The sequence below is a fragment of the Thalassophryne amazonica genome, chromosome 3, assembly GCF_902500255.1.
Source record: "Thalassophryne amazonica chromosome 3, fThaAma1.1, whole genome shotgun sequence".
Taxonomy (NCBI): domain Eukaryota; kingdom Metazoa; phylum Chordata; class Actinopteri; order Batrachoidiformes; family Batrachoididae; genus Thalassophryne; species Thalassophryne amazonica.
The window spans coordinates 58973189-58987344 of NC_047105.1; the positions used below are offsets into that span (position 1 = coordinate 58973189).

The window sequence follows — 14156 nt, forward strand, 5'->3', positions numbered from 1 at the left end:
GAGGCAGTTCCAGACCAGGCCAGCAGACATGAGGACTCGAGTTGGAAACTGTCACACTTCAGTCACGCAAACAATGATTTCAGACTTGACTTGTAATTCTACGTCAAAGACTTGAGACTTGACTCTGATTTGAGGTTCGAGACTTGAGAACAGCATCGGTGCATGGATTTCTTAGATTCAAAAATGATCACACATACAAACTTTACAGCGAATCCGGAAAGTATTCACAGAGCTTCATTTTTTCCACATTTTGTAATGTTATAGCCTTATTCCAAGATGGAGTAAATTTACTGCAAAAAAGGGGTGTTGATAATATAAGATAAAAACACTAAATCTGAGGGAGAAGATACTCAAAACAAAAGAAATTCTGTCCATGCAGCAAGGTAATTTCACTTGAAAAGATTTATTGAATTAAGATTGTTATATGTAGAAAGAAGATTAGAGCGTAAAGTTGAACACTTAAAATAAGAAATTAACTCTTAAAACAAGATAATTTATCTGACACTTCTAAATCTAAATTTTGTTTTGTTTTTATCTTGGTAAGAACCAAATAATTTCCAGGGTTCATTTTCCCCCTCAAAATTCTACTCACAACACCCCGTAAGGACAACTGGAAAAAAGTTTTGAAAATTTTGTGACTTTATTAAAAATAAAAACCTAAGAACATGTACATAAGTATTCACACCTTTTTAGGGGAGGTGATGGTCTAGTGGTTAAGTGTTGGGCTTGAGACCAAAGGATCCTCGGTTCAAAACCCAGCTTGACTGGAAAATCACTAAGAGCCCTTGGGCAAGATCCTTAATCCCCTAGTTGCTCCCGGTATGTAGTGAGTACCTTGTATAGCAGCACCCTCACATTGGGGTTGAATGTGAGGCATTATTGTGTAAAGTGCTTTGAGTGTCTGATGCAGATGGAAACCATTTGCTCAATACTTTGTTGATGCACCTTTGGCAGCATTTACAGCTTCGAGTTTTTATGAATATGGTGTCACAAGCTTGGCACACCTGTCTTTAGGTAGTTGTGCCCATTCCTCTTTACAGCACCCCTCAGGTCTGGACTCTGGCTGGGCCACTCAAGGACATTCACAGAGTTGTCCTGAAGTCACGTCTTTGATATCTTGGCTATGTGCTTAGGGTCACTGTCCTGCTGAAAGATGAACCCTAAATGGACTGGTAAATGGACTGTATTTTAGGGCTGCAACAACGAATCGATAAAATCGATAAAAATCGATTACAACAGGGGCTGGCAACACATTGCATCATCGATGCGTTGTGTTGAGCGATTATGACGTCAGAAGCTGCTGGCCAGAGCAGATCAGACGCTGTTTCGTAGAACTACACAGTTAGAATATGGCAGATGCAAGTGGACGAAAGAAAGTTAAGACTTTAAAAGTGTGGGAGCACTTTACGTTAAACAACGCAAAGACGTTTGTTAACTGCAACATTTGCAAGTCGGACCTCGCATGGCACGGGAGGCTCAGGCTGTCTGCGCGTCTCCCAGAGCAGCAAGGTGAGGGGCAGAGAGGGAGAGAAAAAGAAAAAGAAAGAACAGTAACAGCACCGACAGTTTTTTATTAATGTTGTCAAAGTCCTACCATCGACATTAACGCCTGTCCGATTGTCCGGGACAAGTGTAAAATGTGATCGGACAAGTAAAAGTTCTAAATCGTTGTCCGACCGGACAAGGGACTTTTTTTTTTTTTTCTTGGTTTAAATCGTTCAATTCTCGCACCTCGCGAGAAAGCGTCTTCGGTTTTTCCTGCCACACTCCATGCAGCGGACAATCGGAAAACATGATAACACCGAGTTCTCCCTGACAGTGGAACAACGACGCAGCGCCATCAGTGTTCTGACAGAGCCGTCACACTCTGCAGTGCTCTCAGGTCGTTTTTAAACATTCAGCCTGGCTGTTTGTGCAGAAGTGGCCGCCCCCCGGCAGAGCCGAGCAGCGGAAAAAAACTGCGTCAAAGTCTTCACATAAAACGAGCTCCTTCTGGATGTACAGCTCCAGAAATTCATTTATAGGCTTTATTTTACTGTTGAAAGTCTTCATGTTTCCAAAGTTTGCTCAAATACGGTGTGTGTGTGTGTGTGTGTGTGTGTGTGTGTGTGTGTGTGTGTGTGTGTGTGTGTGTGTGTGTGTGTGTGTGAGTGAGTGAGTGAGAGAGAGAGAGGAGAAGGAGAGCGCGAGAGAGAAAGAGGGAGGAAGAGAAAGAGAGAGGAGAGAGGGAGGGAGAGAAATACGTATATGTGGGATGAGTCACGTGTGTCATTGTGAACTGACCCCATAGTTTACAAGTTATCCAGAGAATGTTGCACATATAATGAGTCAGGCTACAGTTTTTGATTTAGTTTTTATGGTTAACTGGTTATGCTAATTGCTCATTTGCAGCAATAAAATACCTCTTTTTTCACCATATACATATTTTATAACATATGTTTCAATGTTGTTTTATGGCAACTCAGCACTTTGATAAAGCAATGCCATTTGAAATAATTATTTTTGTTCTTTATTATAAACTGTTGTATTCTTTATTATTTTATATATCAACAGCCACGGGACATGTGACAATTTGTTGATTTTCAAGTATTTTAAGTTTTCAAATAATGTTCTGTTGTTAAATAAAGTGATGAAGGGGGTGGGGGCCAAGTGGTTAATGCGCTTGGTTTCAGTGCAGAAGGTTCGGGGTTCAAATCCCACCCCCGCCACATTTCTCCATGTAATGTGGAGTTGCGTCAGGAAGGGCATAAAACCTGTGCCAATTCAACATGCAGATCCACCTTGGATTTGCTGTGGCGACCCCGAGTACAAACAAGGGAGCAGCCGAAGGGACTTACCGTTAAATAAAGTGATGGAAGGAGAGAAAAATTGTTTCCCTGGCACATTTTTTAAAAATTCCCCGCTAATCCGATTAATTGATTAATCGTGTCGAAACCCCATCAGATTAATCGATTACCCAAATAATCGTTTGTTGCAGCCCTACTGTATTTACGAGGTCTGTCCAAAAAGTAACAAACCTTTTTATTTTTTTCAAAAACTATATGGATTTGAATCACGTGTGATTAGGGCTGTCACAATTATTACAATATTCGTCAATCGCGATTATTTTTCATATTCGCGATTATTTTTCGTATTCGCGATTACCGTGAATTATTTATTTTATCCACAAAGCATAAAACGACTCAGAATCTGATGTCATTGTGCTGCAGCCTCGCTCTCGTCTTAAGGTGGGACAATAACAGGGAGGCTGAAGAGCGATCCATCCTGCCGTTTGGATAAGACGGCCGATTAAAACAGTGGCCGTCTTCTTCAAAAGCCGTCTAAAATGCGGAGCTGTCAGTGTGTGTCTGTGTGTGTGTGTGCGCGCGCGCATGCAGAGTCAACAGGCTGCAGACTAGGAGGGAGGGGGTGCATGAGGGAGATTCCTGAATGCAGGCGCGACACATTACAGTCTGAGAACCATCAGTGTACAGCGAGCGCGGAGCAAAGAGAGGATTTTAACCCGAGTGAACATGTTAAAAAAAAAAAAAAACTTGAAGCTGCTTTTACTTCTCTCTGAACTTTTTCTAAAGGTGTGATTCTGCCGTTACCGTCCTGTTCACACCATGTGCGCATCGTATGCTGAATTTATGAGATCATGAGATGAAATAAATGGTCAAATATCTTTAAAAACATATTTAAAAATGAGACTATATGAATGAACTGAGCCACAAAAAACAAAACAAAAAAAACCCTGACATGAAGAAGCTGTGGTGATGTTCAGACGCACAGATCACAAAAAGCAGGTGAGAACTCTGAACTTTAACAGCTGTTATTTTCCAAAGGTATTTATTTGTTCAATCTTGAGCTTAATGTAGTGTTTAAGCACAAAACGTGACTGATGAGGAGAAACAATTTCAGAAATGCAACAGAAACAACCACAAATCAGAAAAAGTTGGGACTGTATGTAAAATGTAGATAAAAATAAAAATGTTGCACCATTCCCAGTTTCTCCACTCACAGAAGCCAAACGTTCTTCCAGAGTTGTGTAATTATACTACAATAGTAGAATATAAAGAAGGGGAAAAAAATAAAAAAAATAGACAATATATTCATCAATCGCAATTATTTGTCTGACAATCGTCTCCAGAAATTCCTAATCGTGACAGCCCTACGTGTGATTGCATCAGCCAAGCTTAAACCTTCGTGCGCATGTGTAAGTTTTTTCACGCCTGTCGGTTGCATCATTCGCCTGTGGGCAGGCTTTGAGTGAACACTGGTCCACCTCCCCTCGTCGGATTTTCATTGTCAGGGAAATGTCTGAATGATTTGGAGCTTTGCTGCATCAAATTTTTCCAGAAATTGTGAGAGACAGCCAGGTGGAGACCATTCGCTAAAATCAGATGGCTTTCAGGGACGATTTTATGGGGATCACACAGATTGAGGAGTGTTACAGCCAGTTTAAAGACCGCCCACAGCGGCTCAGAGCGGGCCGCGTTGCAAGCGGCGATCCACAGGCTCAAACGACCAGATCATTTCCAAACTGAACGCTGTGTTGATCAGGGACGTCGTCTGACTACCACAGAAATGGCAGAAGACGTGGACATCAAGACTTTTTCGGCACATTCCACTGTTACAGGAGTTTTTGTCATGGAAAGAGGAGAGTATTATAGTATTCCAGTTTATCTTATTATCTATTATCACCCCCAGAAACTTATTTTCATGTACCCTTTCAATATCTACCCCCTCGACTTGTAACTGAACCTGTATGTCTGTATTACAATAGCCAAATAACATGTATTTTGTTTTACTTAAGTTTAATGATAATTTGTTTCTGTCAAACCATATTTTCAATTTTCCCATTTCTATACTGATCCTCCTCAGTAACTCCTGCAAATCCCCCCCTGAACAAAAAATGCTTGTGTCATCTGCAAATAATACTAATTTTAATATTTTGGAAACATTGACATTATCATTTATATAAATTAGAAACAGTTTTGGACCCAATACTGACCCCTGTGGGACGCCACAAGCAATGTCCAAGCATGAACTTCACAAACTGTTTTCTGTTACTTAAGTAGCTTCTCAACCAGTGCAACACCAACCCCCTGATCCCATCCTGTTCAAGTTTATTGATTAATATGTCATGATTGATTGTATCAAAAGCCTTTTTAAGGTCTATAAATATTCCAACTGAATGTAATTTGTGGTCTATGGCGTTTGTAATCTCCTCAACTGATTCTATTAATGCAAGTGATGTTGAACTATGTGCTCTGAATCCATATTGACTATCAGTAAGTAATTTATGTTTATTTATGAATTTGTCTAATCTATTATTGAATAACTTTTCTAATAATTTGGAAAATTGTGGAAGCAAAGAAACAGGTCTATAATTTGTGAAGTGGTGTCTATCCCCAGTCTTATACAGCGGCACAACCTTAGCTATTTTCATTTGATTGGGAAATTTACCGGTTTGAAATGATAAGTTACAGATGTATGTTAATGGTTCTGCAATCCATTCAATGACCTGTTTTACCACCACCATATCAATTTCATTTAAATCGGCAGATGTTTTGTATTTACAATTATTCACAATGTCTATAATTTCTTTTCCATCCACTGCTGTAAGGAACATTGAACAGGGATTTCTTTCTATGAGATTATTATCCCAATCCTCAGGTTGGGAATTTTTTCTGCCAAGCTTGGTCCAATATTTACAAAAAAATTATTAAAACCGTTGACTACCTCATCCTTATTTTCCTTCTTGACATTATTATCAATGAAATATTGAGGGTAACTCTTTTTTGTTACCATTTTTGATAATAATATATAATAATAATATATCCCATATTCCTTTAATATTGTTTTTGTTATTATATAATATGTTACTATAATATTCCTTCCTACATACCCGTATAATATTACTTAATCTATTTTTGTATTTCTTTATCTATTTTCTGCCTCTTTAGTCTTTAGTTTTATGAATTCTCTATACAGTGTATTTTTCTCCTTACATGCATTTCGTAACCCTTTCGTCATCCATGGTCGATCTTGGATTTTTTGTTTTCTGTAGTCTTGTTTAATTGGACAATTTTTATCATATAATGATGTAAATATTTGTAAAAAAAGTTTCATATGCACTATCAACATCACTTTCACTGTATACCTTTTCCCAGTTTTGCTCCTGTAAATCCTTCTTTAGTGCGTTCATGTTTTCCTCTGTCCGCACTCGCCTGTATTTTATTTTCTCCTCTGGCTGATTCCGCCGATGGTTTCTATTATAAACGATGTCACTGATTAATAATCCACTCACAGTATTATTCTCAATATCATTGCTGAATATATTATCAATTAAGGTAGCACTATGGGATGCAATTCTGCTTGGCCTGGTGATTTATGGATATAAACTCATACTGTACATTATATTGATAAATTCAGCTGCTATTTTATGCTTATTTGGATTGAGCAGATCAATATTTAAGTCACCACAAATGAACAGTTTTATGATTAGTTTTTGAGAACGTTTTTCCCACACAGTCAGTGAATGTTTCAATACTAGATCAATACTAGCTCTATATATACAGCTGACTAATACATTTTTGCTTTTTTTCTTATCGATCACAGTTGTCATATTGTCTACTATTTTATAATCCGTGTTCTTATGCACATACACAGCCACTCCTCCTCCACTCTTATTCTTTCTGTTTACACAATTAAATTCATGTCCATCCAGTTCAAAATCCATTCCTTTATCTTCATTGATCCATGTTTCTGATATAGCAATTATGTTAAATATTTTTTTAAATTGACTTAAATATTCTTTAACCCCTTAACGCCCATCGTCACATATATGCTACAATCTCTGACTCAAATATGCAACTTACCAAATTGACCTGTATGCCCGTTGTCGCAAATTTGCAATATACCATCATTATTATTATAACATTATAACATAAAGTCATTACCAGAATATCCAATATTACTATCTAGTTTTTGTGCAAAAGTGAAATTAATAATGTCAACATTATTTACCATCTATCTACTTAAAGGCAAAAACACACACAAAACATTTTTTTATATACAGCTATATAAATTCGGGCATTAAGGGGTTAATGTTAAAGTTTGCATACAGACTTCTGCTGTTGAAATGGATTATTGATAATTTGTTATCTGTTTTAATGATCCGATTAAACTGTTCATCTGTATAATAACAACTGTCATTGATATTTGAGAAGAAATGATTATCCGGGTCTATATATTGTGCTCCAAGTCCAGTACATTGTGGTCTGTGTATTTAAATGTTCTCAGTTCTAGTTTTGCATGATCAGCAATCCTGTGAGTTATATCCTTCTTGTCTCCAGATGTAGATGATGTAGTAGATGAATAGGTTCCTCTGGTCTGTGTCATGGTGTTGTGATGTGTTTGTGTCCTCATACCTTATTGGTCGTATCTGTCCAGTTCCTCGATGTTCCTGATTACCATAACCTTCGCTTGTTCTGGTGTTCCGTTCAATTTGATGAATGTTTTGCAGTTGGATGTCCATGTCTGTTGAATTTTTCCCTGCTTTTTTAAGAGACAAGCTTACCTGGCGATGTCTGCGTTTCTTTTGGTCAGATGTTCATTGATGAATACGTTTGTTCCTTTGAGTTTCCGTCCCTGTTTTAACAATGCCATTTTATGTTTTCTGTTGACAAACCTCATTATAACAGCTCGCTTGTCTCCATCCTTTCTCCTGGGCAGGGGGTGGCACGCTTCAATGTTATTACAGTCCATTTGAATACCTTTAGATTGCAGGAAGTCAGCCACCTGTTGTTCCACTGAGCTGGCCTCCTGCTCACTGGCCTCCCCTCCGCTGTCTTCTGACACCGCCCGTGCGTAGGATCGAGGTTTAATATGAATTCCTGTAATAATAACGTCGTTCATCCTTGTGTACTGTTTCAATTCCGCAACACGGTTCTCCAGGTGCACCAGATGCCTCGGCGTTCTGGATCCGGAGAGCCTTCACTTCTTCCACCAGCTCCATAATGGATTTCTGCTGCATTTTAACAACAGAGATTTCCTCAGACAAAAAGTCCAGGGACTTCTTGATATCGTCTCCCTCCTCCGCTGTCAGTGCCTTCTTCAGACCCATGGTCAGATAAATCCGCACTGGCGCCTCGGGCCTCGGTGAAGCCGCGCCGGTGGAACTGCGCTGACACCTCGGGCTTCAGGTGTAGCCGCGCCGGTGGATGTGCGCTGACGCCTCGGGCTTCAGGTGGAGCCGCGCACAATCCTGTGACAATTTCGTCGTTTTTAATCACTCAAAGACCCTCCACCGAAGATTTTGTTGCCCGCTCTGAGACAAACATACACACACACAGCGCTACCACGCGCTGCATTACATGACTCGTCCCCAAGTGAACCAGAATGCTAAAACCCAGCCAAAGGCTAAAACCCATGCACCCTGAAAGAGCACCCTGAACCAGGTTTTCTTCCAGGATGCCTCTGTGCATTGCTGCATTCATCTTTCCCTCAGTCCTGACTAGTCTCCCAGGTCCTGCTGCTGATAAACCTCGACACAGAATGAAGTTGCCACCACCACGCTTCACTGTAGGGATGGTGTCTGGTTTCCTCCAAATATGATGCCTGGTATTCAAGCCAAAGAGTTCAGTCTTTGTCTCATCAAACCAGAGAATTTTGTTTTTCATGGTCTGAGAGTCCTTCAGGTGCCTTTTGGCAAATTCCAGATGGGCTGCCATGTGCCTTTTACTAAGGATTGGCTTCCGTCTGGCCACTCTACCATACAGGCCTGACTGGTGGGTTGCTGCAGAGATGGTTGACCTTCTAGAAGGTTCCCTTCTCTTCACAAAGAAATGGTGGAGCTTTGACTGAGTGACCATCAGGTTCTTGGTCACCTCCCTGACTAAGGCCCTTCTCCCTCGATTGCTCAGTTTAAATGGACAGCCAGATCTAGGAAGAGTCTGGTGGATCTGAACATCTTCCATTTATGGATGATGGAGGCCACTGTGCTCATTGGGACCTTCAAGCAGCAGAAATGTTTTTGTACCCTTCCCCAGATTTGTGCCTTGACGCAATATGTCTGAGGTTGACAAAAATTCATTTGACTTCAGTTTTGGTTTGTGGCCTGACATGCACTGTCAACTGTGGGACCTTATATGTAGACAGGTGTGTGTCTTTCCAAATCATGTCCAGTCAACTGAATTTACCCCAGGTGGACTCTAATTAAGCTTCAGAAACATCTCAAGGATGATCAGTGGAAGCAAGATGCATGTGAACTCAATTTTGAGTTTCTTGGCAAAGGCTGTGAATACTTTTGTACATGTGATTTCTTAGTCTTTTTTTAAATTTTTTGTAAATTTTCAAAAATCTATAATTTTTTCATTGTCATTATGGGGTATTGTGTGTAACGTTATGAGGAAAAATGAATTTCATCCATTTTGGAATAAGGCTGTAACATAACAAAATGTGGAAAAAGTGATGTGCTGTGAATACTTTCCAAAGGCAGTGTATGTGCAAAATATGCTTTTACAGATTGACTTCCGCCAATTTATACTTCGTCTGCTGCAGTAGGAACTGATTTTCTGCACGGTATCTGAAGAGTGTATTAACCAAAACTGACTCTTACAAGGGATGATTGAGAAGTTTTAAGCTTGACCAAGAAAAAGTAGGGTGTGGTTCTCCACCTTTTGCATGCTGAGAAGCCAGCTTTTCTCAAGAATGTCTGAAGTATTGACTCACTGGATGCAATGTTGAGAAATGTTGGTGGCGATGAGAAAATGCATAACCTTCATAATCTGAAGGTAATGATGATGATGATGATCAGGATTCTAGCTAGAACCATTTTAGTGCTGGGTAAATTACGGGATCATGGCTCACAGCTGGGGTGCAGGGGCCCCTGGCAGGGATCAAGGGGGCAGAGCCCCCTGAAGCTATAGGGTTTTATACCTCTAAAATGTTCTTGGCAAGCCCTGTTTTAACCAATTTTGAGTTTGGTTTTACATGCATTGAGAGCAAGAATAATAGACAAGAATATGACATTTATGTTGTAATATTTGTAATTCCAAAGTACTTTTTAAAATGTTTCTGTCAAAGTCTAAGTTAATAAAATAAATAACATTCAAAAGGTTAAAAACACATTCATATTTGATGGGCAAATAGCATTTGCTCTCTTCTTTCATCCAGTGAAGCAGGAAGAGTTTTTCTGTCATGACAGGTTTTTTTCCCAACATGTTTGAGTGGGATTGCATTACTTTAAAAACAACAACAAAAAATATAACCACTAATTGTCTTGTTTGAGCAAGAGCTGAACCTGGACTGATTTGATTGTCAGTTTTTCACTTTCCTGCTTCACTGAGGCTCCTCTCTCCCCCCCTCCTCCTCCCCTCTCACGCTCACTGGCAATGCGGTTTTCCTCCGAGCTTTTGGGAAACGGGAGATAAACCATAAACTTCTGAATGTATCAGCATCTATGGAAATACAATTGAATTGGTACATTTTTCAGCAAGATTTCATTTCATCTTTTGGAAAAATCCGTGGTGGGCGGGACAGCCAATTTGAACCCACGAGCCAGGAGGAAATTTGCAATACTGGGTGGTACTGCCTGGCGCCACCCACCGTAGCTAGAACCCTGATGATGATGATGATGATGGGTGATGATGATGATGACAGTGATTGTGATTAAGGTTATGATAATGATGATGGTTATAATTATGATGGTGGTGATTATGATGTGGATAATGGCAGCAGTTCTGTTGGTCATCTTCAACAAACAAGTGTATTATCTAAAAATTATTGATACAAAATTCGATCATGCACAGTCACAAAAAATGGTCCAAATACAATGTCAGACTTCACAATTTCAATTAAATTTTTACAAAATTTCACGGGGTGAGGGGGTGCCCCCAGACCCCCCTAAGTGGGCATATCATACAACTTTGAATTCAAAATTTGAATACTATTTAACAGTGCAGTGTTTGGGACACCCCAGGTGGCCAGAGACTTGAGACTTGGCTTGGACTTAATCTCAAAGACTTGAGACATGATGTGGACTTGCAAACAGATGACTTGTGAATATCTCTGCAGGCCAGGGATCAAAAACTTAGATCAGTCAGTGTGGCTGTGTCTGTGAAGGGCTACGAACATGTGATTTCCAAAAGACACAGTTCTTACTTTTCAACATGACAAACTAATACAAAGGAGGATGGGAAGAGCAGTGACATTAATGATGAAGAAACAAGGGTCGGCAAGGAGGAATCACTAGGAGAATATAACAATGCTGTAAGTACCAAGGAACAAATGATGCACTGGCATTGGGAAGAGAAGAATTTAACTACGCCAGGAGGAACAATTATGAAAAAACAAACAAGTGTGCTCTGAAAGGAAGTGAAGTAAATAAAAAGAAACAAGGGCAGGGGAAAAAAAGAGTAAGTGAGGGAGAAGACTGGGACCACCACAAATATGGTGTCATGAGCTTTGCAGGATTAAAGGTTACACATTTTGAAAAGTAATGTTGATGTAGGACTCCACTTAGATTGATAGACTTAGAAGGCATCTGTATTTACACAATGATTCATTAAAGACATGAGATTCACTATAATCAGTTCACGCTTTGAAGCATCCAAATGTGTATTGGATCATATTGCGTATTAGTTGATGCTTTGATTTTGTGTATCAGCATTGACACTGGAGTAAAAAAATGAAACCCCAATTTAATTCACAAGCAAACTCTACAATTCATATCTCCTTTTTTTCTTTCTGCAGGTTTTTGGTTTTGTTAATTTCTTCCTTTGGGCTGGCAACATTTGGTTTGTCTTTAAAGAGACAGGCTGGTACAAAACTGGTCAGAAATACCCAACCCGGAGTGCTTCTGGAAAACGCAGCAGCGAAATGCGGCAGAGGCTCTACAGTGGGAGCAGCTTTGACCAACCAGAGGAGAGTTTTGTGCCACAACCCTCCAGACAAAACAGTTACACTCAGTCAGAAGGGGATTTTGGTCAGCAAGTCTGCAGACAAGGTAGCTTCAACCAGTCACAGGTCACATTTAGCTTACCGCAGACATATCTCGGAAATCTTTGTGACAGGGATAATAAATTTGCGTCTAAAGGCCCAATGATATTTGTCAATGAGATGTGATCTTCCTATTCTGTGTTGTTGTTCGTTGTTAATCACTGTAGTGTGCATTACTGGTAAAATCATGTTCACACTGTGATAGCAATACAAAGTCATCTCCAGAAATTACGATCATGCACAAAATAAAATTGAGTTTTCACTTATGTCTGTGGCATTTTTAATCTATAAAGAACTTTCTTTCCTTTCATTTATCTGTGGAAATGTTCCTTGCATGTACTCTCCTATTTTACTCTTTCTTTTTAGATATTTAGATATACCTTTATATACTAGCATAGTTCCACCTTAGAATTGTAATATAATATAAGATATACCTTACTGAATTTTCATGCAAGTTTCCTGTTAATTTGTATGTGAACAAGATAACTTTGATTTAATTTGGACAAAACTTTGTGGAAAGATGGAGAGTGTCAAGGACAGAGTGATTTGATTTTTTTTTTCTTTTCTTTGAAAAATTAGTTAAACATCAAGGTCACAGGCCAAGGTCAAAATTTTGGTTTGGTCTTTAAAGAGGATATTCAGAATGACAGTTTCAAGGAATTTCAAGGAATCACTTTATATTGGTCACATGAAAATTCAGTAAGGTATATCTTCTATTATACATTCCAAATCTAAGGTGAAACTCTATTAGTGTATACTAAGGTACTCCTAAATATTAACAACACCCCCCCCCCCCCCCCCCCCCCCACACACACACACACACACACAGGAAAAAAAGAAGGGACAGAGCCACCTAGGTGCCTGGTCTTGAAACCTAAGTGTTACTACAGAAAAATATTGAAATATACATCTACCTAATCTGTAGACTTGTTGTAAAACAAAGTTATGGCTAGTAGGCTAATATATAAATCTGGTTATGTTATTATGGAAACAAAAGCTATGATATATGTATTAGGTTCCTATCTAAAGTTCACCCTGCTAGCTAAGTTATGGATGGTTACTATAGAAAGACAAATTCCGTCCTCTACATGCTTTCTAATGGAAACCCCAAACTTATTTATTGATATCTATTAAAGAACCGTTTAAACTGAAGAACTAAAAATCTACATCACGAAAAAGAGTATAAATCCCGAAAGTTGGCTACCTACAGCCAGTAGAGCTACCGTAATTTAGCCTATAACTAACCTAGCACACCTTGCTAACCAAAAAAGCTAAATAAAGCCGATTACTAGAGTACAATGCCCAATAGTGACGCTACACCCTACAATAATGGTTTCAACAACCAATACATATAACAACAAATGTAAACAAGTGTCTATTAAGGTTAACTTAACAAACAGAACCGGCTATGTTGTTAGCTATGACAGAGGGTGCTGCAGCTGGCTCGATAAACTAAAGTTAGGAGCTAAGTTTAGCTAACAGTACCCCACTTCTCCCTATTATTAATAAATAATTAGTATATATTCACAACCATAAAGCGTAAGATATAAGTACCGCAGTGAGGGATACAAGGGTAGAATAGCTCCCGGCAAAGAAGAGCTCAGGGCTAGTGAATGTAGTGACACGTAGGCCAGGGTAGTCCATAACTGGCTCGACAGAAAGGGATCAATTAACGCTAACAGCGACAGTGGTAGGCGTGGTTACCATTTTTGGTGGCAAACTCATCACAAGAAAATAAACCGAAAACAATGACCTTTTAATCTTGGTTGACCTTGACAGATCTTGAAGGTTAGAATTGCTTATTGTAAAACAAACAGTTTGGAGGCAGTATCAGTCAAACATGGTTGCATGTTTGTCAAGGATAAAGCATGTGTGACAAGACCACAGAGAACCATATATACTCAACAAAAATATAAACGCAACACTTTTGGTTTTGCTCCCATTTTGTATGAGATGAACTCAAAGATCTAAAACTTTTTCCACATACACAGTATCACCATTTCCCTCAAATATTGTTCACAAACCAGTCTAAATCTGTGATAGTGAGCAATTCTCCTTTGCTGAGATAATCCATCCCACCTCACAAGTGTGCCATATCAAGATGCTGATTAGACACCATGATTAGTGCACAGGTGTGCCTTAGACTGCCCACAATAAAAGGCCACTCTGAA

At 39.3% G+C, this 14156-nt stretch overlaps 1 protein-coding gene across 1 annotated transcript in view; it reads left to right on the forward strand.

The window, feature by feature from the left end:
• synpr (synaptoporin) overlaps nucleotides 1-12251 on the forward strand; it is a 42152-nt gene extending 29901 nt beyond the window's left edge. Inside the window, exon 5 of the mRNA XM_034166414.1 lies at nucleotides 11740-12251. Within this exon, the coding sequence (XP_034022305.1) occupies nucleotides 11740-12111 (372 nt within the window). The 3' untranslated portion in view covers nucleotides 12112-12251. The remainder of the gene's footprint in view (nucleotides 1-11739) is intronic.
• Nucleotides 12252-14156: the final 1905 nt, after the last annotated feature.